This window comes from Scyliorhinus torazame, chromosome 19 (assembly GCF_047496885.1).
Source record: "Scyliorhinus torazame isolate Kashiwa2021f chromosome 19, sScyTor2.1, whole genome shotgun sequence".
Taxonomy (NCBI): domain Eukaryota; kingdom Metazoa; phylum Chordata; class Chondrichthyes; order Carcharhiniformes; family Scyliorhinidae; genus Scyliorhinus; species Scyliorhinus torazame.
Window position 1 is genome coordinate 3,178,870 of NC_092725.1, and position 27,259 is coordinate 3,206,128.

Genomic DNA, 27,259 nt, shown 5'->3' on the forward strand with positions numbered 1-27,259 from the left:
GGGAATCGGGGGAGGAGGTGGGTAGATGGGGGATAGAGGGATATGGGGAGAAGGTGGTAGATGGGGATTGAGGGAGACGGGGAGGAGGTGGGTAGGTGGGGGATTGAGGGATACGGGGGGAGGTGGGTAGGTGGGGGATTGAGGAATCGGGGAGGAGGTGGGTCGATGGGGGATTGAGGGATATGGGGAGAAGGTGGGTAGATGGGGGATTGAGGGAGACGGGGAGGAGGTGGGTAGGTGGGGGATTGAGGGAGACGGGGAGGAGGTGGGTAGGTGGGGATTGAGGGATACAGGGGAGAAGGTGGGTAGGTGGGGATTGAGGGATACGGGGAGAAAGGTGGGTAGGTGTGGGATTGAGGGATACGGGGGGAAGGTGGGTAGGTGGGAGATTGAGGGATACGGGGAAAAGGTGGGTAGGTGTGGGATTGAGGGATACGGGGGAGAAGGTGGGTAGGTGGGGGATTGAGGGATACGGGGAGGTGGGTAGGTGGGGGATAGAGGGAGACGGGGAGTAGATGGGGATTGAGGGATACGGGGAGGAGGTCGTTGGTGGGGGTTTGAGGTATACGGGGAGAAGGTGGGTAGGTGGGGGATTGAGGGATACGGGGAGGAGGTGGGTAGGTGGGGGATTGAGGGATATGGGGAGAAGGTGGGTAGGTGGGGGATTGAGGGACACGGAGAGGAGGTGGGTAGGTGGGTATTGAGGGATATGGGAAGAAGGTGGGTAGGTGGGGGATTGAGGGATACGGGGAGAAGGTGGGTAGGCGGTGGATTGAGGGATACGGGGAGAAGGTGAATAGGTGGGGATTGAGGGGTACGGGGAGAGGGTGGGTGGGTGGGTGATTGAGGGATACGGGGAGAAGGTGGGGATTGAGGGGATACGGGGAGAAGGTGGGTAGGTGGGGGATTGAGGGATACTGGGAGGAGGTGGGGGTTGAGGGATACGGGGACAAGGTGGGTAGGTGGGGGATTCAGGATACGGGGAGAAGGTGTGTAGGTGGGGGATTGAGGGAGATGGGGAGAAGGTGGGTAGGTGGGGAATTGAGGGATACGGGAGAAGGTGGGGTAGGTGGGTGGGGATTGAGGGATACGGGGAGGAGGTGGGTAGGTGGGGGATTGAGGGATCCGGGGAGGAGGTGGGTAGGTGGAGATTGAGGGATATGGGGAGAAGATGGATAGGTGGGGGATTGAGGGAGACGGGGAGAATGTGGGTAGGTGGGGGATTGAGGGATACAGGGAGGAGGTGGGTAGGTGGGATTGAGGGAGACGGGGAGAAGGTGGGTAGGTGGGGAATTGAGGGATACGGGGAGGTGAGTAGGTGGGGAATTGAGAGAGACGGGGAGAAGGTGGGTAGGTGGGGGATTGAGGGATACGGGGGGAAGGTGGGTAGGTGGGGGATTGAGGGAGACGGGGAGAAGGTGGGTAGGTGGGGGATTGAGGGAGACGGGGAGAAGGTGGGTAGGTGGGGGATTGAGGGAGACGGGGAGGAGGTGAGTAGGTGGGGGATTGAGGGAGACGGGCAGGAGGTCGGTAGGTGGGGGATTGAGGGATACGGGGAGAAGTTGGGTAGGTGGGGGATTGAAGGAGACGGGGAGGAGGTGGGTATGTGGGGGATTGAGGGAGATGGGGAGAAGGTGGGGATTGAGGGATATGGGGAGAATGTGGGTAGGTGGGGGATTGAGGGATACAGGGAGGAGGTGGGTATGTGGGGATTGAGGGAGACGGGGAGAAGGTGGGTAGGTGGGGAATTGAGGGATACGGGGAGGTGAGTAGGTGGGGAATTGAGAGAGACGGGGAGAAGGTGAATAGGTGGGGATTGAGGGGTACGGGGAGAGGGTGGGTAGGTGGGTGATTGAGGGATACGGGGAGAAGGTGGGGATTGAGGGATACGGGGAGAAGGTGGGTAGGTGGGGGATTGAGGGATACTGGGAGGAGGTGGGGGTTGAGGGATACGGGGACAAGGTGGGTAGGTGGGGGATTCAGGGATACGGGGAGAAGGTGTGTAGGTGGGGGATTGAGGGAGATGGGGAGAAGGTGGGTAGGTGGGGAATTGAGGGATACGGGGAGAAGGTGGGTAGGTGGGGGATTGAGGGATACGGGGAGGAGGTGGGTAGGTGGGGGATTGAGGGATCCGGGGAGGAGGTGGGTAGGTGGAGATTGAGGGATATGGGGAGAAGATGGATAGGTGGGGGATTGAGGGAGACGGGGAGAATGTGGGTAGGTGGGGGATTGAGGGATACAGGGAGGAGGTGGGTAGGTGGGGATTGAGGGAGACGGGGAGAAGGTGGGTAGGTGGGGAATTGAGGGATACGGGGAGGTGAGTAGGTGGGGAATTGAGAGAGACGTGGAGAAGGTGGGTAGGTGGGGGATTGAGGGAGACGGGGAGAAGGTGGGTAGGTGGGGGATTGAGGGAGACGGGGAGGAGGTGAGTAGGTGGGGGATTGAGGGAGACGGGCAGGAGGTGGGTAGGTGGGGGATTGAGGGATACGGGGAGAAGTTGGGTAGGTGGGGGATTGAAGGAGACGGGGAGGAGGTGGGTATGTGGGGGATTGAGGGAGACGGGGAGAAGGTGGGGATTGAGGGATACGGGGAGAAGGTGGATTGGTGGGGGATTGAGGGATACGGGGAGAAGGTGGGTAGGTGGGGGATTGTGGGAGACGGGGAGAAGGTGGGTAGGTGGGGGATTGAGGGATAGGGGGAGAAGGTGGGGGATTGAGGGATACGGGGAGGAGGTGGGTAGGTGTGGGATTGTGGGATACGGGGAGAAGGTGGGTAGGTGGGGGATTGATGGAGACGGGGAGAAGGTGGATAGGTGGGGATTGAGGGATGCGGGGAGAAGGTGGGTAGGTGGGGGATTGAGGGAGATGGGGAGGAGGTGGGTATGTGGGGGAATTGAGGGAGACGGGGAGAAGGTGGGGATTGAGGGATACGGGGAGAAGGTGGGTCGGTGGGGGATTGAGGGATACGGGGAGAAGTTGGGGGATTGTTGGAGACGGGAGAAGGTGGGTAGGTGGGGGATTGAGGGATATGGGGAGAAGGTTGGGGATTGAGGGATACGGGGAGGAGGTGGGTAGGTGTGGGATACGGGGAGAAGGTGGGTAGGTGGGGGATTGAGGGATGCGGGGAGAAGGTGGGTAGGTAGGGATTGTGGGATACGGGGAGAAGGTGGAGATTGAGGGAGACGGGGAGAAGGTGGGGATTGAGGGAGATGGGGAGGTGGGCGATTGAGGGAGACGGGGAGAAGGTGAGGATTGAGGGAGACGATGGGGATTGAGGGAGACGGGGAGAAGGTGGGGATTGTGGGAGACGGGGAGAAGGTGGGGATTGAGGGAGACGGGGAGAAGGTGGGGATTGAGGGATACGGGGAGGTGGGGGATTGAGGGAGACGGGGAGAAGGGATTGAAGGTGACAGGGAGAGGGGATTGAGGGAGACGGGGAGAATGTGGGGATTGAGGGAGACGGGGAGAGGCTAGGGATTGAGGGAGACAGGGAGAGGTTGGGGATTGAGGGAGACGGGGAGAGGGTGGGGATTGAGGGAGATGGGGAGAGGGTGGGGATTGAGGGAGACGGGGATACGGTGGGGATTGAGGGAGACGGGGAGGTGGGGATTGAGGGAGACGGTGGGGATTGTGGGAGACGGGGAGAGGGTGGGGATTGAGGGAGACGGGGATACGGTGGGGATTGAGGGAGATGGGAGAAGGTGGGGATTGAGGGAGACGGGGAGAGGGTGGGGATTGAGGGAGACGGGGAGAAGGTGGGGCTTGAGGGAGACGGGGAGTGGGTGGAGATTGAGGGATGCGGTGAGAATGTGGGGATTTAGGGAGACGGGGAGGAGGTGGGGATTGAGGGAGACAGGGAGGAGGTGGGGATTGAGGGAGACGGGGAGGAGGTGGGGATTGAGGGATACGGGGAGGGTGGGGATTGAGGGATGCGGGGAGATGGTGGGGATTGAAGGAGACGGGGAGAAGGTGGGGATTGTGGGAGACGGGGAGAAGGTGGGGATTGTGGGAGACGGGGTAAGGGTGGGGATTGAGGGTGACGGGGAGAAGGTGGGGATTGAGGGAGACGGGGAGAAGGTGGGAATTGAGGAGACGGGGAGAGGTGGGGATTGAGGGAGAAGGGGAGAAGGTGGGAATTGAGGGATTCGGGGAGAAGGTGGGGATTGAAGGAGACGGGGAGGAGGTGGGGATTGAGGGAGATGGGGAGAGAGTGGGGATTGAGGGAGATGGGGAGGAGGTGGGGATTGAGGGAGAAGGTGGGAATTGAGGGAGACGGGGAGGAGGTGGGGATTGAGGGAGACGGGGAGAAGGTGGGAATTGAGGGATTCGGGGAGAAGGTGGGGATTGTGGGAGACGGGGAGAAGGTGGGGATTGAGAGAGACGGGGAGGAGGTGGGGATTGAGGGAGACGGTGGGGATTGAGGGAGACGGGGAGAAGGTGGGGGATTGTGGGAGACGGGGAGACGGTGGGGATTGAGGGAGACGGGGAGAAGGTGGGGATTGTGGGAGACGGGGAGAAGGTGGGGATTGAGGGAGACGGGGAGAAGGTGGGGATTGAGGGAGACGGGGAGAGGGTTGGGATTGAGGGAGACGGGGAGAAGGTGGGGATTGTGGGAGACCAGGAGAAGGTGGGGATTGAGGGAGACGGGGAGAGGGTGCGGATTGAAGGATGTGGGGAGACGGTGGGGATTGAGGGATGCGGGGAGGTGGAGATTGAGGGAGACGGGGAGAGGGTGGGGATTGTGGGAGACGGGGAGAAGGTGGGGATTGTGGGAGACGGGGAGAAGGTGGGGATTGAGGGAGACCGGGAGAAGGTGGGGATTGAGGGAGACGGAGAGGAGGTGGGGATTGAGGGAGACGGGGAGAAGGTGGGGGATTGTGGGATGCGGGGAGAGGGTGGGGATTGAGGGAGACGGGGAGAGGGTGGGGATTGAGGGAGACGGGGAGAGGGTGGGGATTGAGGGAGACGGGGAGAAGGTGGGGATTGAGGGAGACCGGGAGAAGGTGGGGATTGAGGGAGACGGGGAGAGGGTGGGGATTGAGGGAGACGGGTGAAGGTGGGGATTGAGGGAGACGGGGAGAGGGTTGGGATTGTGGGAGACGGAGAGGGTGGGGATTTAGGGATACGGAGGGAGGTTGGGGATTGAGGGATGCGGGGAGAGGGTGGGGATTGAGGGAGACGGGGAGACGGTGGGGATTGAGGGAGACGGAGAGAGCTTGGGGATTGAGGGATGCGGGGAGATGGTGGGGATTGAAGGAGACGGGGAGAAGGTGGGGATTGTGGGAGACGGGGAGAAGGTGGGGATTGAGGGAGACTGGGAGAAGGTGGGGATTGAGGGAGACGGGGAGACGGTGGGGATTGTGGGAGATGGGGAGAGGGTGGGGATTGAAGGATGTGGGGAGAAGGTGGGGATTGTGGGAGACGGGGAGAGGGTGGGGATTGAGGGAGATGGGGAGATGGTGGGGATTGAGGGAGACGGGGAGAAGGTGGGGATTGTGGGAGATGGGGAGAAGGTGGGGATTGACGGAGACGGGGAGAAGGTGGGGATTGTGGGAGACGGGGTAAGGGTGGGGATTGAGGGTGACGGGGAGAAGGTGGGGATTGAGGGAGACGGGGAGAAGGTGGGGATTGTGGGAGACGGGGAGAGGGTGGGGATTGAGGGAGACGGGGAGGAGGTGGGGATTGTGGGAGACGGGGAGAGGGTGGGGATTGAGGGATAGGGAGAGAGGGTGGGAATTGAGGGATGCGGGGAGATAGTGGGGATTGAGGGAGACGGGGAGACGGTGGGGATTGAGGGAGTCGGGGAGAAGGTGGGGATTGAGGGAGACGGGGAGAGGGTGGGGATTGAGGGAGACGGGGAGGAGGTGGAGATTGAGGGAACGGGGAGGAGGTGGGGGGTTGAGGGAGACGGGGAGACGGTGGGGATTGAGGGAGACAGGGAGACGGTGGGGATTGAGGGAGACGGGGAGACGGTGGGGATTGAGGGAGACGGGGAGAAGGTGGGGATTGAGGCATACGGGAAAGGGTGGGGATTGAGGGAGACGGGGAGGAGGTGGGGATTGAGGGAGACGGGGAGAGGGTGGGGATTGAGGGAGACGGGGAGGAGGTCGGGATTGAGGGAGACGCGGAGGAGGTGGGGATAGAGGGAGATGGGAGACGGTGCGGATTGAGGGAGACGGGGAGGAGGTGGGGATTGAGGGAGACGGGGAGGAGGTGGGGATTGAGGGAGACGGGGAGGAGGTGAGGATTGAGGGAGACGGGGAGGAGGTGGGGATTGAGGGAGACGGGGAGGAGGTGGGGATTGAGGGAGTCGGGGAGACGGTGGGAATTGAGGGAGACGGGGAGGAGGTGGGGATTGAGGGAGACGGGGAGGCGGTGGGGATTGGTGGAGACGGGGAGGAGGTCGGGATTAAGGGTGACGGGCAGAGGGTGGGGATTGAGGGAGACGGGGAGGAGGTGGGGATTGAAGGAGACGGGGAGGAGGTGGGGATTGAGGGAGACGGGGAGGAGGTGGGGATTGAGGGAGACGGGGAGGAGGTGAGGATTGAGGGAGACGGGGAGGAGGTGGGGATTGAGGGAGACGGGGAGGAGGTGGGGATTGAGGGAGTCGGGGAGACGGTGGGGATTGAGGGAGACGGGGAGGAGGTGGGGATTGAGGGAGACGGGGAGGCGGTGGGGATTGGTGGAGACGGGGAGGAGGTCGGGATTAAGGGTGACGGGCAGAGGGTGGGGATTGAGGGAGACGGGGAGGAGGTGGGGATTGAAGGAGACAGGGAGGAGGTGGTGATTGAAGGAGACGGGGAGGAGGCCGGGATAGAGGGAGATGGGAGACGGTGCGGATTGAGGGAGACGGGGAGGAGGTGGGGATTGAGGGAGACGGGGAGGAGGTGGGGATTGAGGGAGTCGGGGAGGAGGTGGGGATTGAGGGAGTCGGGGAGACGGTGGGGATTGAGGGAGACGGGGAGGAGGTGGGGATTGAGGGAGACGGGGAGGAGGTGGGGATTGAGGGAGTCGGGGAGACGGTGGGGATTGAGGGATGCGGGGAGGAGGTGGGGATTGAGGGAGACGGGGAGACGGTGGGGATTGAGGGATGCGGGGAGGAGGTAGGGATTGAGGGAGACGGGGAGACGGTGGGGATTGAGGGATGCGGGGAGGAGGTGGGGATTGAGGGAGACGGGGAGACGGTGGGGATTGAGGGATGCGGGGAGGAGGTAGGGATTGAGGGAGACGGGGAGACGGTGGGGATTGAGGGAGACGGGGAGGAGGTGGGGATTGAGGGAGATGGGGAGACGGTGGGGATTGAGGGAGACGGGGAGACGGTGGGGATTGAGGGAGACGGGGAAAAGGTCGGGATTGAAGGAGACGGGGAGGAGGTGGGGATTGAGGGAGACGGGGAGGAGGTGTGGATTGAGGGAGACGGGGAGGAGGTGGGAATTGAGGGAGACGGGGATACGGTGGGGATTGAGGGAGACGGGGAGGAGGTGGGAATTGAGGGAGACGGGGAGGAGGTGGGGATTGAGGGAGACGGGGAGGAGGTGGGAATTGAGGGAGACGGGGAGGAGGTGGGGATTGAGGGAGACGGGGAGGAGGTGGGGATTGAGGGAGACGGGGAGACGGTGGGGATTGAGGGAGACGGGGAGGAGGTGGGGATTGAGGGAGATGGGGAGACGGTGGGGATTGAGGGAGACGGGGAGACGGTGGGGATTGAGGGAGACGGGGAGACGGTGGGGATTGAGGGAGACGGGGAGGAGGTGGGGATTGAGGGAGACGGGGAGACGGTGGGGATTGAGGGAGACGGGGAGGAGGTGGGGATTGAGGGAGATGGGGAGACGGTGGGGATTGAGGGAGACGGGGAGACGGTGGGGATTGAGGGAGACGGGGAAAAGGTCGGGATTGAAGGAGACGGGGAGGAGGAGGGGATTGAGGGAGACGGGAGGAGGTCGGGATTGAGGGAGACGGGGAGAGGGTGGGAATTGAGGGAGACGGGGAGGAGGTGGGGATTGAGGGAGACGGGGAGGAGGTGGGGATTGAGGGAGACGGGGAGGAGGTGGGAATTGAGGGAGACGGGAGGAGGTGGGGATTGAGGGAGACGGGGAGGAGGTGGGGATTGAGGGAGACGGGGAGGAGGTGGGAATTGAGGGAGACGGGGAGGAGGTGGGAATTGAGGGAGACGGGGAGGAGGTGGGAATAAAGGATACGGGGAGATGATGGGATTAATGCTGGGAGACGTTGGGATAGAGGGATTGAGTCGACTCTCCAGTCACCCCCCTGAACTCTGAACTTTCTGCGTTTTGCCTTCCAGCCATGTCCCGCCAGGTCGTGAGAAGCAGCAAATACCGTCATGTTTTCGGGCAGCCAATGAAATCGGACCAATGCTATGACGACATCCGGATTTCCCAGAACACCTGGGATGGTAATTTCTGCTCCGTGAACCCATCCTTCCTCGCCATTATCGTGGAGGCGAGTGGGGGCGGAGCATTCATGGTCCTTCCCCTGTCGAAGGTGAGATTGGCTGGGCAAGGGGTGGGCACAATGTCTATTCCCAATCAGGGGGTACTTGCAGACGGTGGGTGCCCCTTGTCCCTCTGGGTGGGAGAGGTGGCGGGTTTGGAAGGTGCTGTCGAAGGAGCCTCGGCGAGCGGCTGCCGTGCATCTTGTAGACGGTACACACGGCTGCCGCGGTGCGTCGGTGGGGGGGGGGAGCGGGTGTGGAAGGTGGGGGTCAGCGTGTCGATCGAGCGGGAGCTGCTTTGTCCTGGATGGTGTCGAGCTTCTCCAGTGTTGTTGGGAGCCGCACCCATCCAGGCAACTGGAGAGGGTCCCATCACACTCCTGACTTGTGTCCTTGTAGATGGTGGACAGGCTTTGGGGGGGGTCAGGAGATGCATATCTGAGATATTATGCCACAAAAGGTCAAGAGATATTCGGGACAAGGTCAAAAGGATCGAAGGGCAGGGCGAGACGGAGAGGGCGAGAGGGAGTGTCAGAGAAGGGAGGGTTGTAGGGGCTGGAGGAGGTTACAGAGATAGGGAGGGTTGGGGTGGAGGATGTTACAGAGATAGGGAGGATTGTAGGGGCTGGAGGCGGTTACAGAGATAGGGAGGGTGTAGGGGCTGGAGGAGGTTACAGAGATAGGGAGGGTTGTAGGGGCTGGAGGCGGTTACAGAGATAGGGAGGGGTGTAGGGTCTGGACGAGGTGACAGAGATAGGGAGGGTTGCAGGGGTTGGAGGAGGTTACAGAGATAGGGAGGGTCTAGGGGGCTGGGGGAAGTTACAGAGATAGGGAGGATTGGGGCTGGAGGAGGTTACAGAGATAGGGAGAGTTGTAGAGGCTGGAGGAGGTTACAGAGATAGGGAGGGTGTAGGGGGCTGGAAGAGGTTACAGAGATAGGGAGGGGTGTAGGGGCTGGAGGAGGTTACAGAGATAGGGAGGGTTGTAGGGGCTGGAGGGGGTTACAGAGATGGGAGGGTTGTCGGGGCTGCAGGAGGTTACAGAGATAGGGAGGGTGTAGGGGCTGGCGGAGGTTCCTGAGATAGGGAGGGTGTAGGGGGCTGGAGGAGGTTACAGAGATAGGGAGGATTGGGGCTGGAGGAGGTTACAGAGATAGGGAGGGTGTATGGAGCTGGAGGAGGTTACAGAGATAAGGAGGGTTCGAGGGACTGGTGGAGGTTACAGAGATAGGGAGAGGAGTAGGGGCTGGAGGAGGTTACAGAGATAGGGAGGATTGTAGGGGCTGGAGGAGGTTACAGAGATTGGGAGGGTTGTAGGGGCTGGAGGAGGTTACAGAGATAGGGAGGTGTGTAGGGGCTGGAGGAGGTTACAGAGATAGGGAGGGGTGTAGGGTCTGGAGGAGGTTACAGAGATAGGGAGGGTGTAGGGTCTGGAGGAGGTTACAGAGATAGGGAGGGTGTAGGGTCTGGAGGAGGTTACAGAGATAGGGAGGGTTGTGGGTGGAGGAGGTTACAGAGATAGGGAGGGTGTAGGGGCCACAGGAGGTTACAGAGATAGGGAGGGTTGGAGGTGGAGGAGGTTACAGAGATAGGGAGTGTTGGAGGGGCTGGAGGAGGTTACAGAGATAGGGAGGTTACAGAGATAGGGAGGGTTGTCGGGGCCGCAGGAGGTTACAGAGATAGGGAGGGTTGGGGTGGAGGAGGTTACAGAGATAGGGAGGGTTGGGGTGGAGGAGTTTACAGAGATAGGGAGGGTTGTAGGGGCTGGAGGAGGTTACAGAGATAGGGAGGGTTGTAGGAACTGGTAGTGGTTACAGAGATAGGGAGGGGTGTAGGGGCTGGAGGAGGTTACAGAGATAGGGATGGGTGGGGGCTGGACGAGGTTACAGAGATAGGGAGGGGTGTAGGGTCTGGACGAGGTTACAGAGATAGGGAGTGGTGTAGGGGGCTGGAGGAGGTTACAGAGATAGGGAGGATTGTAGGGGCTGGAGGAGGTTACAGAGACAGGAAGGGTTGTAGGGGCTGGAGGAGGTTACAGAAATTGGGAGGGTTGTCGGGCCGCAGGAGGTTACAGAGATAGGGAGGGTTGGAGGTGGAGGAGGTTATACAGATAGGGAGGGTTGGAGGGGCTGGAGGAGGTTATAGAGATAGGGAGGTTACAGAGATAGGGAGGGGTGTAGTGGCTGGAGGAGGTTACAGAGATAGGGATGGGTGGGGAGCTGGACGAGGTTACAGAGATAGGGAGGGGTGTACGGGCTGGAGGAGGTTACAGAGATAGGGAGAGATGTAGGGGCTGGACGAGGTTACAGAGATAGGGAGGGGTGTAGGGGGCTGGAGGAGGTTACAGAGATAGGGAGGATTGTAGCGGCTGGAGGAGGTTACAGAGACAGGAAGGGTTGTAGGGGCTGGAGGAGGTTACAGAAATTGGGAGGGTTGCAGGGGCTGGAGGAGGTTACAGAGATAGGGAGGGGTGTAGAGGCTGGAGGAGGTTACAGAGATAGGGAGGGGAGTAGGGGCTGGAGGAGGTTACAGAGATAGGGAGGGTTGTAGTGGCTTACAGAGATAGGGAGGGTTGGGGGTGGAGGAGGTTACAGAGATAGGGAGTGTTGTAGGGGCTGGAGGCAGTTACAGAGAAAGGAGGGTGTAGGGGCTGGATGAGGTTCCTGAGATAGGGAGGGTGTAGGGGGCTGGAGGAGGTTACAGAGATAGGGAGGATTGGGGCTGGAGGAGGTTACAGAGATAGGGAGGGTGTAGGGGGCTGGAGGAGGTTACAGAGATAGGGAGGGTTCGAGGGACTGGTGGAGGTTACAGAGATAGGGAGAGGAGTAGGGGCTGGAGGAGGTTACAGAAATAGGGAGGGTTGTAGGGGCTGGAGGAGGTTACAGAGATTGGGAGGGTTGTAGGGGCTGGAGGAGGTTACAGAGATTGGGAGGGTTGTAGGGGCTGGAGGGGTTACAGAGATAGGGAGTGTTGTAGGGGCTGGAGGCGGTTACAGAGATAGGGAGGGTGTAGGGGCTGGAGGAGGTTACAGAGATAGGGCGGGTTGTAGGGGCTGGAGGAGGTTACAGAGATAGGGAGGGTTGGGGGTGGTGGAGGTTTCAGAGATAGGGCGGGTTGTAGGGGCTGGAGGAGGTTACAGATATAGGGAGGGTGTAGGGGCTGGACGAGGTTACAGAGATAGGGAGGATGTAGGGGCTGGAGGCGGTTACAGAGATAGGGAGGGTTGTCGGGACGCAGGAGGTTACAGAGATAGGGAGGGTTGGAGGAGGTTACAGAGATTGGGAGGGTTGGAGGGGCTGGAGGAGGTTACAGAGATAGGGAGGTTACAGAGATAGTGAGGGTTGTCGGGGCCGCAGGAGGTTACAGAGATAGGGAGCGTTGGGGTGGAGGAGGTTACAGAGATAGGGAGGGTTGGAGGGGCTGGAGGAGGTTACAGAGATAGGGAGGGTTGTAGGGGCTGGAGGCGGTTACAGAGATAGGGAGGGTGTAGGGGCTGGAGGAGGTTACAGAGATAGGGAGGGTTGTAGGGGCTGGAGGCGGTTACAGAGATAGGGAGGGGTGTAGGGTCTGGACGAGGTGACAGAGATAGCGAGGGTTGCAGGGGTTGGAGGAGGTTACAGAGATAGGGAGGGTCTAGGGGGCTGGGGGAAGTTACTGAGATAGGGAGGATTGGGGCTGGAGGAGGTTACAGAGATAGAGAGAGTTGTAGAGGCTGGAGGAGGTTACAGAGATAGGGAGGGTGTAGGGGGCTGGAGGAGGTTACAGAGATAGGGAGGCGTGTAGGGGCTGGAGGAGGTTACAGAGATAGGGAGGGTTGTAGGGGCTGGAGGGGGTTACAGAGATGGGAGGGTTGTCGGGGCTGCAGGAGTTTACAGAGATAGGGAGGGTTAGGGGTGGAGGAGGTTACAGAGATAGGGAGTATTGTAGGGGCTGGAGGCAGTTACCGAGATAGGGAGGGTTGTAGGGGCTGGAGGAGGTTACAGAGATAGGGAGGGTGTAGGGGCTGGACGAGGTTCCTGAGATAGGGAGGGTGTAGGGGGCTGGAGGAGGTTACAGAGATAGGGAGGATTGGGGCTGGAGGAGGTTACAGATATAGGGAGGGTGTAGGGGGCTGGAGGAGGTTACAGAGATAGGGAGGGTTCGAGGGACTGGTGGAGGTTAGAGAGATAGGGAGAGGAGTAGGGGCTGGAGGAGGTTACAGAGATAGGGAGGATTGTAGGGGCTGGAGGAGGTTACAGAGATTGGGAGGGTTGTAGGGGCTGGAGGAGTTTACAGAGATAGGGAGGTGTGTAGGGGCTGGAGGAGGTTACAGAGATTGGGAGGGTTGTAGGGGCTGGAGGAGTTTACAGAGATAGGGAGGTGTGTAGGGGCTGGAGGAGGTTACAGAGATAGGGAGGGGTGTAGGGGCTGGAGGAGGTTACAGAGATAGGGATGGGTGGGGGGCTGGACGAGGTTACAGAGATAGGGAGGGGTGTAGGGGCTGGTCGAGGTTACAGAGATAGGGAGGGGTGTAGGGGGCTGGAGGAGGTTACAGAGATAGGGAGAGATGTAGGGGCTGGACGAGGTTACAGAGATAGGGAGGGGTGTAGGGGGCTGGAGGAGGTTACAGAGATAGGGAGGATTGTAGCGGCTGGAGGAGGTTACAGAGACAGGAAGGGTTGTAGGGGCTGGAGGAGGTTACAGAAATTGGGAGGGTTGCAGGGGCTGGAGGAGGTTACAGAGATAGGGAGGGGTGTAGAGGCTGGAGGAGGTTACAGAGATAGGGAGGGGAGTAGGGGCTGGAGGAGGTTACAGAGATAGGGAGGGTTGTAGTGGCTTACAGCGATAGGGAGGGTTGGGGGTGGAGGAGGTTACAGAGATAGGGAGTGTTGTAGGGGCTGGAGGCAGTTACAGAGAAAGGAGGGTGTAGGGGCTGGATGAGGTTCCTGAGATAGGGAGGGTGTAGGGGGCTGGAGGAGGTTACAGAGATAGGGAGGATTGGGGCTGGTCGAGGTTACAGAGATAGGGAGGGGTGTAGGGGGCTGGAGGAGGTTACAGAGATAGGGAGAGATGTAGGGGCTGGACGAGGTTACAGAGATAGGGAGGGGTGTAGGGGGCTGGAGGAGGTTACAGAGATAGGGAGGATTGTAGCGGCTGGAGGAGGTTACAGAGACAGGAAGGGTTGTAGGGGCTGGAGGAGGTTACAGAAATTGGGAGGGTTGCAGGGGCTGGAGGAGGTTACAGAGATAGGGAGGGGTGTAGAGGCTGGAGGAGGTTACAGAGATAGGGAGGGGAGTAGGGGCTGGAGGAGGTTACAGAGATAGGGAGGGTTGTAGTGGCTTACAGAGATAGGGAGGGTTGGGGGTGGAGGAGGTTACAGAGATAGGGAGTGTTGTAGGGGCTGGAGGCAGTTACAGAGAAAGGAGGGTGTAGGGGCTGGATGAGGTTCCTGAGATAGGGAGGGTGTAGGGGGCTGGAGGAGGTTACAGAGATAGGGAGGATTGGGGCTGGAGGAGGTTACAGAGATAGGGAGGGTTCGAGGGACTGGTGGAGGTTACAGAGATAGGGAGAGGAGTAGGGGCTGGAGGAGGTTACAGAAATAGGGAGGGTTGTAGGGGCTGGAGGAGGTTACAGAGATTGGGAGGGTTGTAGGGGCTGGAGGAGGTTACAGAGATTGGGAGGGTTGTAGGGGCTGGAGGGGTTACAGAGATAGGGAGTGTTGTAGGGGCTGGAGGCGGTTACAGAGATAGGGAGGGTGTAGGGGCTGGAGGAGGTTACAGAGATAGGGCGGGTTGTAGGGGCTGGAGGAGGTTACAGAGATAGGGAGGGTTGGGGGTGGTGGAGGTTTCAGAGATAGGGCGGGTTGTAGGGGCTGGAGGAGGTTACAGATATAGGGAGGGTGTAGGGGCTGGACGAGGTTACAGAGATAGGGAGGATGTAGGGGCTGGAGGCGGTTACAGAGATAGGGAGGGTTGTCGGGACGCAGGAGGTTACAGAGATAGGGAGGGTTGGAGGAGGTTACAGAGATTGGGAGGGTTGGAGGGGCTGGAGGAGGTTACAGAGATAGGGAGGTTACAGAGATAGTGAGGGTTGTCGCGACCGCAGGAGGTTACAGAGATAGGGAGCGTTGGGGTGGAGGAGGTTACAGAGATAGGGAGGGTTGGAGGGGCTGGAGGAGGTTACAGAGATAGGGAGGGTTGTAGGGGCTGGAGGCGGTTACAGAGATAGTGAGGGTGTAGGGGCTGGAGGAGGTTACAGAGATAGGGAGGGTTGTAGGGGCTGGAGGCGGTTACAGAGATAGGGAGGGGTGTAGGGTCTGGACGAGGTGACAGAGATAGCGAGGGTTGCAGGGGTTGGAGGAGGTTACAGAGATAGGGAGGGTCTAGGGGGCTGGGGGAAGTTACTGAGATAGGGAGGATTGGGGCTGGAGGAGGTTACAGAGATAGAGAGAGTTGTAGAGGCTGGAGGAGGTTACAGAGATAGGGAGGGTGTAGGGGGCTGGAGGAGGTTACAGAGATAGGGAGGCGTGTAGGGGCTGGAGGAGGTTACAGAGATAGGGAGGGTTGTAGGGGCTGGAGGGGGTTACAGAGATGGGAGGGTTGTCGGGGCTGCAGGAGGTTACAGAGATAGGGAGGGTTAGGGGTGGAGGAGGTTACAGAGATAGGGAGTATTGTAGGGGCTGGAGGCAGTTACCGAGATAGGGAGGGTTGTAGGGGCTGGAGGAGGTTACAGAGATAGGGAGGGTGTAGGGGCTGGACGAGGTTCCTGAGATAGGGAGGGTGTAGGGGGCTGGAGGAGGTTACAGAGATAGGGAGGATTGGGGCTGGAGGAGGTTACAGATATAGGGAGGGTGTAGGGGGCTGGAGGAGGTTACAGAGATAGGGAGGGTTCGAGGGACTGGTGGAGGTTAGAGAGATAGGGAGAGGAGTAGGGGCTGGAGGAGGTTACAGAGATAGGGAGGATTGTAGGGGCTGGAGGAGGTTACAGAGATTGGGAGGGTTGTAGGGGCTGGAGGAGTTTACAGAGATAGGGAGGTGTGTAGGGGCTGGAGGAGGTTACAGAGATTGGGAGGGTTGTAGGGGCTGGAGGAGTTTACAGAGATAGGGAGGTGTGTAGGGGCTGGAGGAGGTTACAGAGATAGGGAGGGGTGTAGGGGCTGGAGGAGGTTACAGAGATAGGGATGGGTGGGGGGCTGGACGAGGTTACAGAGATAGGGAGGGGTGTAGGGGCTGGTCGAGGTTACAGAGATAGGGAGGGGTGTAGGGGGCTGGAGGAGGTTACACAGATAGGGAGGATTGTAGGGGCTGGAGGAGGTTACAGAGACAGGAAGGGTTGTAGGGGCTGGAGGAGGTTACAGAAATTGGGAGGGTTGCAGGGGCTGGAGGAGGTTACAGAGATAGGGAGGGGTGTAGAGGCTGGAGGAGGTTACAGAGCTAGGGAGGGGAGTAGGGGCTGGGGGGGGTTACAGTGATAGGGAGGGTTGTAGGGGCTGGAGGAGGTTACAGAGATAGGGAGGATTGGGGCTGGAGGAGGTTACAGAGATAGGGAGGGTGTAGGGGGCTGGGGGAGGTTACAGAGATATGCAGGTTTGTAAGGGCTGGAGGATGTTGCAGAGATAGGGAGGGGTGTAGGGGGCTGGACGAGGTTACAGAGATAGGGAGGGGTGTAGGGGCTGGACGAGGTTACAGAGATAGGGAGGGGTGTAGGGGGCTGGAGGAGGTTACACAGATAGGGAGGATTGTAGGGGCTGGAGGAGGTTACAGAGACAGGAAGGGTTGTAGGGGCTGGAGGAGGTTACAGAAATTGGGAGGGTTGCAGGGGCTGGAGGAGGTTACAGAGATAGGGAGGGGTGTAGAGGCTGGAGGAGGTTACAGAGCTAGGGAGGGGAGTAGGGGCTGGGGGGGGTTACAGTGATAGGGAGGGTTGTAGGGGCTGGAGGCAGTTACAGAGAAAGGAGGGTGTAGGGGCTGTACGAGGTTCCTGAGATAGGGAGGGTGTAGGCGGCTGGAGGAGGTTACAGAGATAGGGAGGATTGGGGCTGGAGGAGGTTACAGATATAGGGAGGGTGTAGGGGCTGGACGAGGTTACAGAGATAGGGAGGGTTGTCGGGACGCAGGAGGTTACAGAGATAGGGAGGGTTGGAGGAGGTTACAGAGATTGGGAGGGTTGGAGGGGCTGGAGGTGGTTACAGAGATAGGGAGGATACAGAGATAGTGAGGGTTGTCGCGGCCGCAGGAGGTTACAGAGATAGGGAGCGTTGGGGTGGAGGAGGTTACAGAAATAGGGAGGGTTGGAGGGGCTGGAGGAGGTTACAGAGATAGGGAGGGTTGTAGGGGCTGGAGGAGGTTACAGAGCTAGGGAGGGGAGTAGGGACTGGGGGGGGTTACAGTGATAGGGAGGGTTGTAGGGGCTGGAGGCAGTTACAGAGAAAGGAGGGTGTAGGGGCTGGACGAGGTTCCTGAGATAGGGAGGGTGTAGGCGGCTGGAGGAGGTTACAGAGATAGGGAGGATTGGGGCTGGAGGAGGTTACAGAGATAGGGAGGGTGTAGGGGGCTGGGGGAGGTTACAGAGATAGGAAGGGTTGTAAGTGCTGGAGGAGGTTACAGAGATATGCAGGTTTGTAAGGGCTGGAGGATGTTGCAGAGATAGGGAAGGTGTAGGGGGCTGGAGGAGGTTACAGAGATAGGGAGGGTGTAGGCGGCTGGAGGAGGTTAGAGATAGGGAGGGTTCTAGGGTCTGGAGGAGGTTACAGAGATAGGGAGAGGAGTAGGGGCTGGAGGGGGTTACAGTTATAGGGAGGGTTGTAGGGGCTGGAGGAGGTTACAGAGATAGGGAGGGTTGTAGGCGCTGGAGGAGTTTACAGAGATAGGCAGGGTTGTAAGGGCTGGAGGAGGTTGCAGAGATAGGGAGGGTGTAGGGGCTGGAAGAGGTTACAGAGATAGGGAGGGTGTAGGGGGTGGAGGAGGTTACAGAAATTGGGAGGGTTGCAGGGGCTGGAGGAGGTTACAGAGATAGGGAGGGGTGTAGAGGCTGGAGGAGGTTACAGAGATAGGGAGGGGAGTAGGGGCTGGAGGAGGTTACAGAGATAGGGAGGGTTGTAGTGGCTTACAGCGATAGGGAGGGTTGGGGGTGGAGGAGGTTACAGAGATAGGGAGTGTTGTAGGGGCTGGAGGCAGTTACAGAGAAAGGAGGGTGTAGGGGCTGGATGAGGTTCCTGAGATAGGGAGGGTGTAGGGGGCTGGAGGAGGTTACAGAGATAGGGAGGATTGGGGCTGGTCGAGGTTACAGAGATAGGGAGGGGTGTAGGGGGCTGGAGGAGGTTACAGAGATAGGGAGAGATGTAGGGGCTGGACGAGGTTACAGAGATAGGGAGGGGTGTAGGGGGCTGGAGGAGGTTACAGAGATAGGGAGGATTGTAGCGGCTGGAGGAGGTTACAGAGACAGGAAGGGTTGTAGGGGCTGGAGGAGGTTACAGAAATTGGGAGGGTTGCAGGGGCTGGAGGAGGTTACAGAGATAGGGAGGGGTGTAGAGGCTGGAGGAGGTTACAGAGATAGGGAGGGGAGTAGGGGCTGGAGGAGGTTACAGAGATAGGGAGGGTTGTAGTGGCTTACAGAGATAGGGAGGGTTGGGGGTGGAGGAGGTTACAGAGATAGGGAGTGTTGTAGGGGCTGGAGGCAGTTACAGAGAAAGGAGGGTGTAGGGGCTGGATGAGGTTCCTGAGATAGGGAGGGTGTAGGGGGCTGGAGGAGGTTACAGAGATAGGGAGGATTGGGGCTGGAGGAGGTTACAGAGATAGGGAGGGTTCGAGGGACTGGTGGAGGTTACAGAGATAGGGAGAGGAGTAGGGGCTGGAGGAGGTTACAGAAATAGGGAGGGTTGTAGGGGCTGGAGGAGGTTACAGAGATTGGGAGGGTTGTAGGGGCTGGAGGAGGTTACAGAGATTGGGAGGGTTGTAGGGGCTGGAGGGGTTACAGAGATAGGGAGTGTTGTAGGGGCTGGAGGCGGTTACAGAGATAGGGAGGGTGTAGGGGCTGGAGGAGGTTACAGAGATAGGGCGGGTTGTAGGGGCTGGAGGAGGTTACAGAGATAGGGAGGGTTGGGGGTGGTGGAGGTTTCAGAGATAGGGCGGGTTGTAGGGGCTGGAGGAGGTTACAGATATAGGGAGGGTGTAGGGGCTGGACGAGGTTACAGAGATAGGGAGGATGCAGGGGCTGGAGGCGGTTACAGAGATAGGGAGGGTTGTCGGGACGCAGGAGGTTACAGAGATAGGGAGGGTTGGAGGAGGTTACAGAGATTGGGAGGGTTGGAGGGGCTGGAGGAGGTTACAGAGATAGGGAGGTTACAGAGATAGTGAGGGTTGTCGCGACCGCAGGAGGTTACAGAGATAGGGAGCGTTGGGGTGGAGGAGGTTACAGAGATAGGGAGGGTTGGAGGGGCTGGAGGAGGTTACAGAGATAGGGAGGGTTGTAGGGGCTGGAGGCGGTTACAGAGATAGTGAGGGTGTAGGGGCTGGAGGAGGTTACAGAGATAGGGAGGGTTGTAGGGGCTGGAGGCGGTTACAGAGATAGGGAGGGGTGTAGGGTCTGGACGAGGTGACAGAGATAGCGAGGGTTGCAGGGGTTGGAGGAGGTTACAGAGATAGGGAGGGTCTAGGGGGCTGGGGGAAGTTACTGAGATAGGGAGGATTGGGGCTGGAGGAGGTTACAGAGATAGAGAGAGTTGTAGAGGCTGGAGGAGGTTACAGAGATAGGGAGGGTGTAGGGGGCTGGAGGAGGTTACAGAGATAGGGAGGCGTGTAGGGGCTGGAGGAGGTTACAGAGATAGGGAGGGTTGTAGGGGCTGGAGGGGGTTACAGAGATGGGAGGGTTGTCGGGGCTGCAGGAGGTTACAGAGATAGGGAGGGTTAGGGGTGGAGGAGGTTACAGAGATAGGGAGTATTGTAGGGGCTGGAGGCAGTTACCGAGATAGGGAGGGTTGTAGGGGCTGGAGGAGGTTACAGAGATAGGGAGGGTGTAGGGGCTGGACGAGGTTCCTGAGATAGGGAGGGTGTAGGGGGCTGGAGGAGGTTACAGAGATAGGGAGGATTGGGGCTGGAGGAGGTTACAGATATAGGGAGGGTGTAGGGGGCTGGAGGAGGTTACAGAGATAGGGAGGGTTCGAGGGACTGGTGGAGGTTAGAGAGATAGGGAGAGGAGTAGGGGCTGGAGGAGGTTACAGAGATAGGGAGGATTGTAGGGGCTGGAGGAGGTTACAGAGATTGGGAGGGTTGTAGGGGCTGGAGGAGTTTACAGAGATAGGGAGGTGTGTAGGGGCTGGAGGAGGTTACAGAGATTGGGAGGGTTGTAGGGGCTGGAGGAGTTTACAGAGATAGGGAGGTGTGTAGGGGCTGGAGGAGGTTACAGAGATAGGGAGGGGTGTAGGGGCTGGAGGAGGTTACAGAGATAGGGATGGGTGGGGGGCTGGACGAGGTTACAGAGATAGGGAGGGGTGTAGGGGCTGGTCGAGGTTACAGAGATAGGGAGGGGTGTAGGGGGCTGGAGGAGGTTACACAGATAGGGAGGATTGTAGGGGCTGGAGGAGGTTACAGAGACAGGAAGGGTTGTAGGGGCTGGAGGAGGTTACAGAAATTGGGAGGGTTGCAGGGGCTGGAGGAGGTTACAGAGATAGGGAGGGGTGTAGAGGCTGGAGGAGGTTACAGAGCTAGGGAGGGGAGTAGGGGCTGGGGGGGGTTACAGTGATAGGGAGGGTTGTAGGGGCTGGAGGAGGTTACAGAGATAGGGAGGATTGGGGCTGGAGGAGGTTACAGAGATAGGGAGGGTGTAGGGGGCTGGGGGAGGTTACAGAGATATGCAGGTTTGTAAGGGCTGGAGGATGTTGCAGAGATAGGGAGGGGTGTAGGGGGCTGGACGAGGTTACAGAGATAGGGAGGGGTGTAGGGGCTGGACGAGGTTACAGAGATAGGGAGGGGTGTAGGGGGCTGGAGGAGGTTACACAGATAGGGAGGATTGTAGGGGCTGGAGGAGGTTACAGAGACAGGAAGGGTTGTAGGGGCTGGAGGAGGTTACAGAAATTGGGAGGGTTGCAGGGGCTGGAGGAGGTTACAGAGATAGGGAGGGGTGTAGAGGCTGGAGGAGGTTACAGAGCTAGGGAGGGGAGTAGGGGCTGGGGGGGGTTACAGTGATAGGGAGGGTTGTAGGGGCTGGAGGCAGTTACAGAGAAAGGAGGGTGTAGGGGCTGTACGAGGTTCCTGAGATAGGGAGGGTGTAGGCGGCTGGAGGAGGTTACAGAGATAGGGAGGATTGGGGCTGGAGGAGGTTACAGATATAGGGAGGGTGTAGGGGCTGGACGAGGTTACAGAGATAGGGAGGGTTGTCGGGACGCAGGAGGTTACAGAGATAGGGAGGGTTGGAGGAGGTTACAGAGATTGGGAGGGTTGGAGGGGCTGGAGGTGGTTACAGAGATAGGGAGGATACAGAGATAGTGAGGGTTGTCGCGGCCGCAGGAGGTTACAGAGATAGGGAGCGTTGGGGTGGAGGAGGTTACAGAAATAGGGAGGGTTGGAGGGGCTGGAGGAGGTTACAGAGATAGGGAGGGTTGTAGGGGCTGGAGGAGGTTACAGAGCTAGGGAGGGGAGTAGGGACTGGGGGGGGTTACAGTGATAGGGAGGGTTGTAGGGGCTGGAGGCAGTTACAGAGAAAGGAGGGTGTAGGGGCTGGACGAGGTTCCTGAGATAGGGAGGGTGTAGGCGGCTGGAGGAGGTTACAGAGATAGGGAGGATTGGGGCTGGAGGAGGTTACAGAGATAGGGAGGGTGTAGGGGGCTGGGGGAGGTTACAGAGATAGGAAGGGTTGTAAGTGCTGGAGGAGGTTACAGAGATATGCAGGTTTGTAAGGGCTGGAGGATGTTGCAGAGATAGGGAAGGTGTAGGGGGCTGGAGGAGGTTACAGAGATAGGGAGGGTGTAGGCGGCTGGAGGAGGTTAGAGATAGGGAGGGTTCTAGGGTCTGGAGGAGGTTACAGAGATAGGGAGAGGAGTAGGGGCTGGAGGGGGTTACAGTTATAGGGAGGGTTGTAGGGGCTGGAGGAGGTTACAGAGATAGGGAGGGTTGTAGGCGCTGGAGGAGTTTACAGAGATAGGCAGGGTTGTAAGGGCTGGAGGAGGTTGCAGAGATAGGGAGGGTGTAGGGGCTGGAAGAGGTTACAGAGATAGGGAGGGTGTAGGGGGTGGAGGAGGTTACAGAGATAGGGAGGGTTGCGGGTGGTGGAGGTTACAGAGATAGGGCGGGTTGTAGGGGCTGGAGGAGGTTACAGAGATAGGGAGGGTGTAGGGGCCACAGGAGGTTTCACAGAGAGGCACGGATGTAGGGGCCACATGAGGTTACAGAGATAGGGAGGGTTGGAGGAGGTTACAGAGATTGGGAGGGTTGGAGGGGCTGGAGGAGGTTACAGAGATAGGGAGGTTACAGAGATAGGGAGGGTTGTCGGGGCCGCAGGAGGTTACAGAGATAGGGAGGGTTGTAGGGGCTGGAGGAGGTTACAGAGATAGGGAGGATTGTAGGGGCTGGAGGCGGTTACAGAGATAGGGAGGGTGTAGGGGCTGGAGGAGGTTACAGAGATAGGGAGGGTTGTAGGGGCTGGAGGCGGTTACAGAGATAGGGAGGTGTGTAGGGTCTGGACGAGGTGACAGAGATAGGGAGGGTTGCAGGGGTTGGAGGAGGTTACAGAGATAGGGAGGGTCTAGGGGGCTGGGGGAAGTTACAGAGATAGGGAGGATTGGGGCTGGAGGAGGTTACAGATAGGGAGAGTTGTAGAGGCTGGAGGAGGTTACAGAGATAGGGAGGGTGTAGGGGGCTGGAGGAGGTTACAGAGATAGGGAGGGGTGTAGGGGCTGGAGGAGGTTACAGAGATAGGGAGGGTTGTAGGGGCTGGAGGGGGTTACAGAGATGGGAGGGTTGTCGGGGCTGCAGGAGGTTACAGAGATAGGGAGGGTGTAGGGGCTGGCGGAGGTTCCTGAGATAGGGAGGGTGTAGGGGGCTGGAGGAGGTTACAGAGATAGGGAGGATTGGGGCTGGAGGAGGTTACAGAGATAGGGAGGGTGTATGGGGCTGGAGGAGGTTACAGAGATAAGGGTTCGAGGGACTGGTGGAGGTTACAGAGATAGGGAGAGGAGTAGGGGCTGGAGGAGGTTACAGAGATAGGGAGGATTGGAGGGGCTGGAGGAGGTTACAGAGATTGGGAGGGTTGTAGGGGCTGGAGGAGGTTACAGAGATAGGGAGGTGTCTAGGGGCTGGAGGAGGTTACAGAGATAGGGAGGGGTGTAGGGTCTGGAGGAGGTTACAGAGATAGGGAGGGGTGTAGGGTCTGGAGGAGGTTACAGAGATAGGGAGGGGTGTAGGGACTGGAGGCGGTTACAGAGATAGGGAGGGTTGTCGGGCCGCAGGAGGTTACAGAGATAGGGAGGGTTGGAGGTGGAGGAGGTTACAGAGATAGGGAGTGTTGGAGGGGCTGGAGGAGGTTACAGAGATAGGGAGGTTACAGAGATAGGGAGGGTTGTCGGGGCCGCAGGAGGTTACAGAGATAGGGAGGGTTGGGGTGGAGGAGGTTACAGAGATAGGGAGGGTTGGAGTGGAGGAGTTTACAGAGATAGGGAGTGTTGTAGGGGCTGGAGGAGGTTACAGAGATAGGGAGGGTGTAGGGGCTGGAGGAGGTTACAGAGATAGGGAGGGTTGTAGGAACTGGTAGTGGTTACAGAGATAGGGAGGGGTGAAGGGGCTGGAGGAGGTTACAGAGATAGGGATGGGTGGGGGCTGGACGCGGTTACAGAGATAGGGAGGGGTGTAGGGTCTGGACGAGGTTACAGAGATAGGGAGTGGTGTAGGGGGCTGGAGGAGGTTACAGAGATAGGGAGGATTGTAGGGGCTGGAGGAGGTTACAGAGACAGGAAGGGTTGTAGGGGCTGGAGGAGGTTACAGAAATTGGGAGGGTTGCAGGGCCTGGAGGAGGTTACAGAGATAGGGAGGGGTGTAGAGGCTGGAGGAGGTTACAGAGCTAGGGAGGGGAGTAGGGGCTGGAGGAGGTTACAGAGATAGGGAGGGTTGTAGGGGCTTACAGAGATAGGGAGGGTTGGGGGTGGAGGAGGTTACAGAGATAGGGAGTATTGTAGGGGCTGGAGGCAGTTACAGAGAAAGGAGGTTATAGGGGCTGGACGAGGTTCCTGAGATAGGGAGGGTGTAGGGGGCTGGAGGAGGTTACAGAGATAGGGAGGATTGGGGCTGGTGGAGGTTACAGAGATAGGGAGGGGTGTAGGGTCTGGAGGAGGTTACAGAGATAGGGAGGGTTGGGGGTGGAGGAGGTTACAGAGATAGGGAGGGTGTAGGGGCCACAGGAGTTTACACAGAGAGGCAGGGATGTAGGGACTGGAGGCGGTTACAGAGATAGGGAGGGTTGTCGGGCCGCAGGAGGTTACAGAGATAGGGAGGGTTGGAGGTGGAGGAGGTTATACAGATAGGGAGGGTTGGAGGGGCTGGAGGAGGTTATAGAGATAGGGAGGTTACAGAGATAGGGAGGGGTGTAGTGGCTGGAGGAGGTTACAGAGATAGGGATGGGTGGGGAGCTGGACGAGGTTACAGAGATAGGGAGGGGTGTACGGGCTGGAGGAGGTTACAGAGATAGGGAGAGATGTAGGGGCTGGACGAGGTTACAGAGATAGGGAGGGGTGTAGGGGGCTGGAGGAGGTTACAGAGATAGGGAGGATTGTAGCGGCTGGAGGAGGTTACAGAGACAGGAAGGGTTGTAGGGGCTGGAGGAGGTTACAGAAATTGGGAGGGTTGCAGGGGCTGGAGGAGGTTACAGAGATAGGGAGGGGTGTAGAGGCTGGAGGAGGTTACAGAGATAGGGAGGGGAGTAGGGGCTGGAGGAGGTTACAGAGATAGGGAGGGTTGTAGGGGCTTACAGAGAGAGGGAGGGTTGGGGGTGGAGGAGGTTACAGAGATAGGGAGTGTTGTAGGGGCTGGAGGCAGTTACAGAGAAAGGAGGGTGTAGGGGCTGGATGAGGTTCCTGAGATAGGGAGGGTGTAGGGGGCTGGAGGAGGTTACAGAGATAGGGAGGATTGGGGCTGGAGGAGGTTACAGAGATAGGGAGGGTGTAGGGGGCTGGAGGAGGTTACAGAGATAGGGAGGGTTCGAGGGACTGGTGGAGGTTACAGAGATAGGGAGAGGAGTCGGGGCTGGAGGAGGTTACAGAAATAGGGAGGGTTGTAGGGGCTGGAGGAGGTTACAGAGATTGGGAGGGTTGTAGGGGCTGGAGGAGGTCACAGAGATTGGGAGGGTTGTAGGGGCTGGAGGGGTTACAGAGATAGGGAGTGTTGTAGGGGCTGGAGGCGGTTACAGAGATACGGAGGGTGTAGGGGCTGGAGGAGGTTACAGAGATAGGGCGGGTTGTAGGGGCTGGAGGAGGTTACAGAGATAGGGAGGGTTGGGGGTGGTGGAGGTTTCAGAGACAGGGCGGGTTGTAGGGGCTGGAGGAGGTTACAGATATAGGGAGGGTGTAGGGGCTGGATGAGGTTACAGAGATAGGGAGGATGTAGGGGCTGGAGGCGGTTACAGAGATAGGGAGGGGTGTAGGGTCTGGACGAGGTGACAGAGATAGCGAGGGTTGCAGGGGTTGGAGGAGGTTACAGAGATAGGGAGGGTCTAGGGGGCTGGGGGAAGTTACAGAGATAGGGAGGATTGGGGCTGGAGGAGGTTACAGAGATAGAGAGAGTTGTAGAGGCTGGAGGAGGTTACAGAGATAGGGAGGGTGTAGGGGGCTGGAGGAGGTTACAGAGATAGGGAGGCGTGTAGGGGCTAGAGGAGGTTACAGAGATAGGGAGGGTTGTAGGGGCTGGAGGGGGTTACAGAGATGGGAGGGTTAGGGGTGGAGGAGGTTACAGAGATAGGAAGTATTGTAGGGGCTGGAGGCAGTTACCGAGATAGGGAGGGTTGTAGGGGCTGGAGGAGGTTACAGAGATAGGGAGGGTGTAGGGGCTGGACGAGGTTCCTGAGATAGGGAGGGTGTAGGGGGCTGGAGGAGGTTACAGAGATAGGGAGGATTGGGGCTGGAGGAGGTTACAGAGATAGGGAGGGTGTAGGGTGCTGGAGGAGGTTACAGAGATAGGGAGGGTTCGAGGGACTGGTGGAGGTTAGAGAGATAGGGAGAGGAGTAGGGGCTGGAGGAGGTTACAGAGATAGGGAGGATTGTAGGGGCTGGAGGAGGTTACAGAGATTGGGAGGGTTGTAGGGGCTGGAGGAGTTTACAGAGATAGGGAGGTGTGTAGGGGCTGGAGGAGGTTACAGAGATTGGGAGGGTTGTAGGGGCTGGAGGAGTTTACAGAGATAGGGAGGTGTGTAGGGGCTGGAGGAGGTTACAGAGATTGGGAGGGGTGTAGGGGCTGGAGGAGGTTACAGAGATAGGCAGGGGTGTAGGGGCCACAGGAGTTTACACAGAGAGGCAGGGATGTAGGGACTGGAGGCGGTTCCAGAGATAGGGAGGGTTGTCGGGCCGCAGGAGGTTACAGAGATAGGGAGGGTTGGAGGTGGAGGAGGTTACAGAGATAGGGAGTGTTGTCGGGGCCGCAGGAGGTTACAGAGATAGGGAGGGTTGGGGTGGAGGAGGTTACAGAGATAGGGAGGGTTGGGGGTGGAGGAGGTTACAGAGATAGGGAGGGGTGTAGGGGCTGGAGGAGGTTACAGAGATAGGGAGGTTACAGAGATAGGGAGGGTTGTCGGGGCCGCAGGAGGTTACAGAGATAGGGAGGGTTGGGGTGGAGTAGGTTACAGAGATAGGGAGGGTTGGGGGTGGAGGAGGTTACAGAGATAGGGAGGGTTGTAGGGGCTGGAGGAGGTTACAGAGATAGGGAGGGGTGTAGGGGCTGGAGGAGGTTACAGAGATAGGGATGGGTGGGGGGCTGGACGAGGTTACAGAGATAGGGAGGGGTGTAGGGGCTGGACGAGGTTACAGAGATAGGGAGGGGTGTAGGGGGCTGGAGGAGGTTACACAGATAGGGAGGATTGTAGGGGCTGGAGGAGGTTACAGAGACAGGAAGGGTTGTAGGGGCTGGAGGAGGTTACAGAAATTGGGAGGGTTGCAGGGGCTGGAGGAGGTTACAGAGATAGGGAGGGGTGTAGAGGCTGGAGGAGGTTACAGAGCTAGGGAGGGGAGTAGGGGCTGGGGGGGGGGTTACAGTGATAGGGAGGGTTGTAGGGGCTTACAGAGATAGGGAGGGTTGGGGGTGGAGGAGGTTACAGAGATAGGGAGTGTTGTAGGGGCTGGAGGCAGTTACAGAGAAAGGAGGGTGTAGGGGCTGGACGAGGTTCCTGAGATAGGGAGGGTGTAGGGGGCTGGAGGAGGTTACAGAGATAGGGAGGATTTGGGCTGGAGGAGGTTACAGAGATAGGGAGGGTGTAGGGGGCTGCAGGAGGTTACAGAGATAGGGAGGATTGGGGCTGGAGGAGGTTACAGAGATAGGGAGGGTGTAGGGGGCTGGGGGAGGTTACAGAGATAGGAAGGGTTGTAAGTGCTGGAGGAGGTTACAGAGATAGGCAGGTTTGTAAGGGCTGGAGGATGTTGCAGAGATAGGGAAGGTGTAGGGGGCTGGAGGAGGTTACAGAGATAGGGAGGGTGTAGGCGGCTGGAGGAGGTTAGAGATAGGGAGGGTTCTAGGGACTGGAGGAGGTTACAGAGATAGGGAGAGGAGTAGGGGCTGGAGGGGGTTACAGTGATAGGGAGGGTTGTAGGGGCTGGAGGAGGTTACAGAGATAGGGAGGGTTGTAGGCGCTGGAGGAGTTTACAG

At 58.9% G+C, this 27,259-nt stretch overlaps 1 protein-coding gene across 1 annotated transcript in view; it reads left to right on the forward strand.

The window, feature by feature from the left end:
- Window positions 1-8,303: 8,303 nt before the first annotated feature.
- Window positions 8,304-27,259, forward strand: part of LOC140396606 (coronin-1B-like) — a 96,346-nt gene continuing 77,390 nt past the window's right edge. The window contains exon 1 of the mRNA XM_072485403.1: window positions 8,304-8,501. Coding sequence (XP_072341504.1) covers window positions 8,304-8,501 — 198 coding nt within the window. The remainder of the gene's footprint in view (window positions 8,502-27,259) is intronic.